We start from the raw sequence: 757 nt of genomic DNA, 5'->3' as shown, positions 1-757 counted from the left end.
CAGGTTGGTCTGACAGGACCTGCCCCTAATGAACCCATGGTGGTTGCCCCTAAGCATACACTCCCCTGCTTGCCCCTTGCAGATGTGCACCTGGATAATTTTCTCAGACAGCTTCCCCAGGACCAAGGTAAGACTAACAGGCCTATAATTTCCTGGGTCCTTCTTCCTCCCTTTTTTGAAAATGGGGACCACACTGGCCCTTTTCCACTCCTCTGACACCACACCAGAGCACCACAGTGAGATGTGACCTCCTGAGGTCCATTTCCACTCTAACTTTCTAGGATCCATCCAGAGGGAGAATATAGCAATCATAACAGCAGCAAAAACTTATTTTAATGGCCCAGACATGCTCAGGAGAATCCCTTTAAAAAAAGGGGGGCTCACACTTACTTGTTATCAGTGTTTCCTCGTGATTTCTTGTAGTTCGCGTAATCCTCTAAAATTGAATCAACATTCTTCTTGGCAGGAAGATAAAAGAGCTAGGAAAGAAAGTATAGCTGGACTAATGCAAGCAAATCACTTCTGCAGATAATATTTATAAATCAGCATGCCACTTATGACACAGAGACAAGGAAATGCAAAGAAAAAGATTTCTTCAGAGACGTTTAGTGGCTCATGGAATTTGTTATTGGGAGATACTCCAGTAAAATGTGCACGTGCCTTCTGACTGACAGTACCAAACTATAGCCAACCTTTCCTGCATTGCCCCCTTTGTCCTCTCATGTTTTTAGGCTTTAAAAAAAAAAAAAAAAAAAAA

At 42.9% G+C, this 757-nt stretch overlaps 1 protein-coding gene across 7 annotated transcripts in view; it reads right to left on the bottom strand.

Moving 5' to 3' along the window:
- The window catches only part of MORF4L1 (mortality factor 4 like 1), a 55,851-nt gene that overhangs the window by 26,454 nt on the left and 28,640 nt on the right, over nucleotides 1-757 (bottom strand). For all 7 annotated transcript variants that reach the window (XM_019503892.1, XM_019503896.1, XM_019503898.1 and 4 more), the window contains one exon: nucleotides 391-479. In XM_019503892.1, the coding sequence (XP_019359437.1) occupies nucleotides 391-479 (89 nt within the window). The remainder of the gene's footprint in view (nucleotides 1-390; nucleotides 480-757) is intronic.

This window comes from Gavialis gangeticus, unplaced genomic scaffold (assembly GCF_001723915.1).
Source record: "Gavialis gangeticus isolate Ggan-Ray unplaced genomic scaffold, GavGan_comp1, whole genome shotgun sequence".
In the NCBI taxonomy this organism is placed as follows: Eukaryota; Metazoa; Chordata; order Crocodylia; family Gavialidae; genus Gavialis; species Gavialis gangeticus.
The sequence above is the reverse complement of the archived record's forward strand: the minus strand, read 5'-3'. Positions and strand labels throughout refer to the sequence as shown.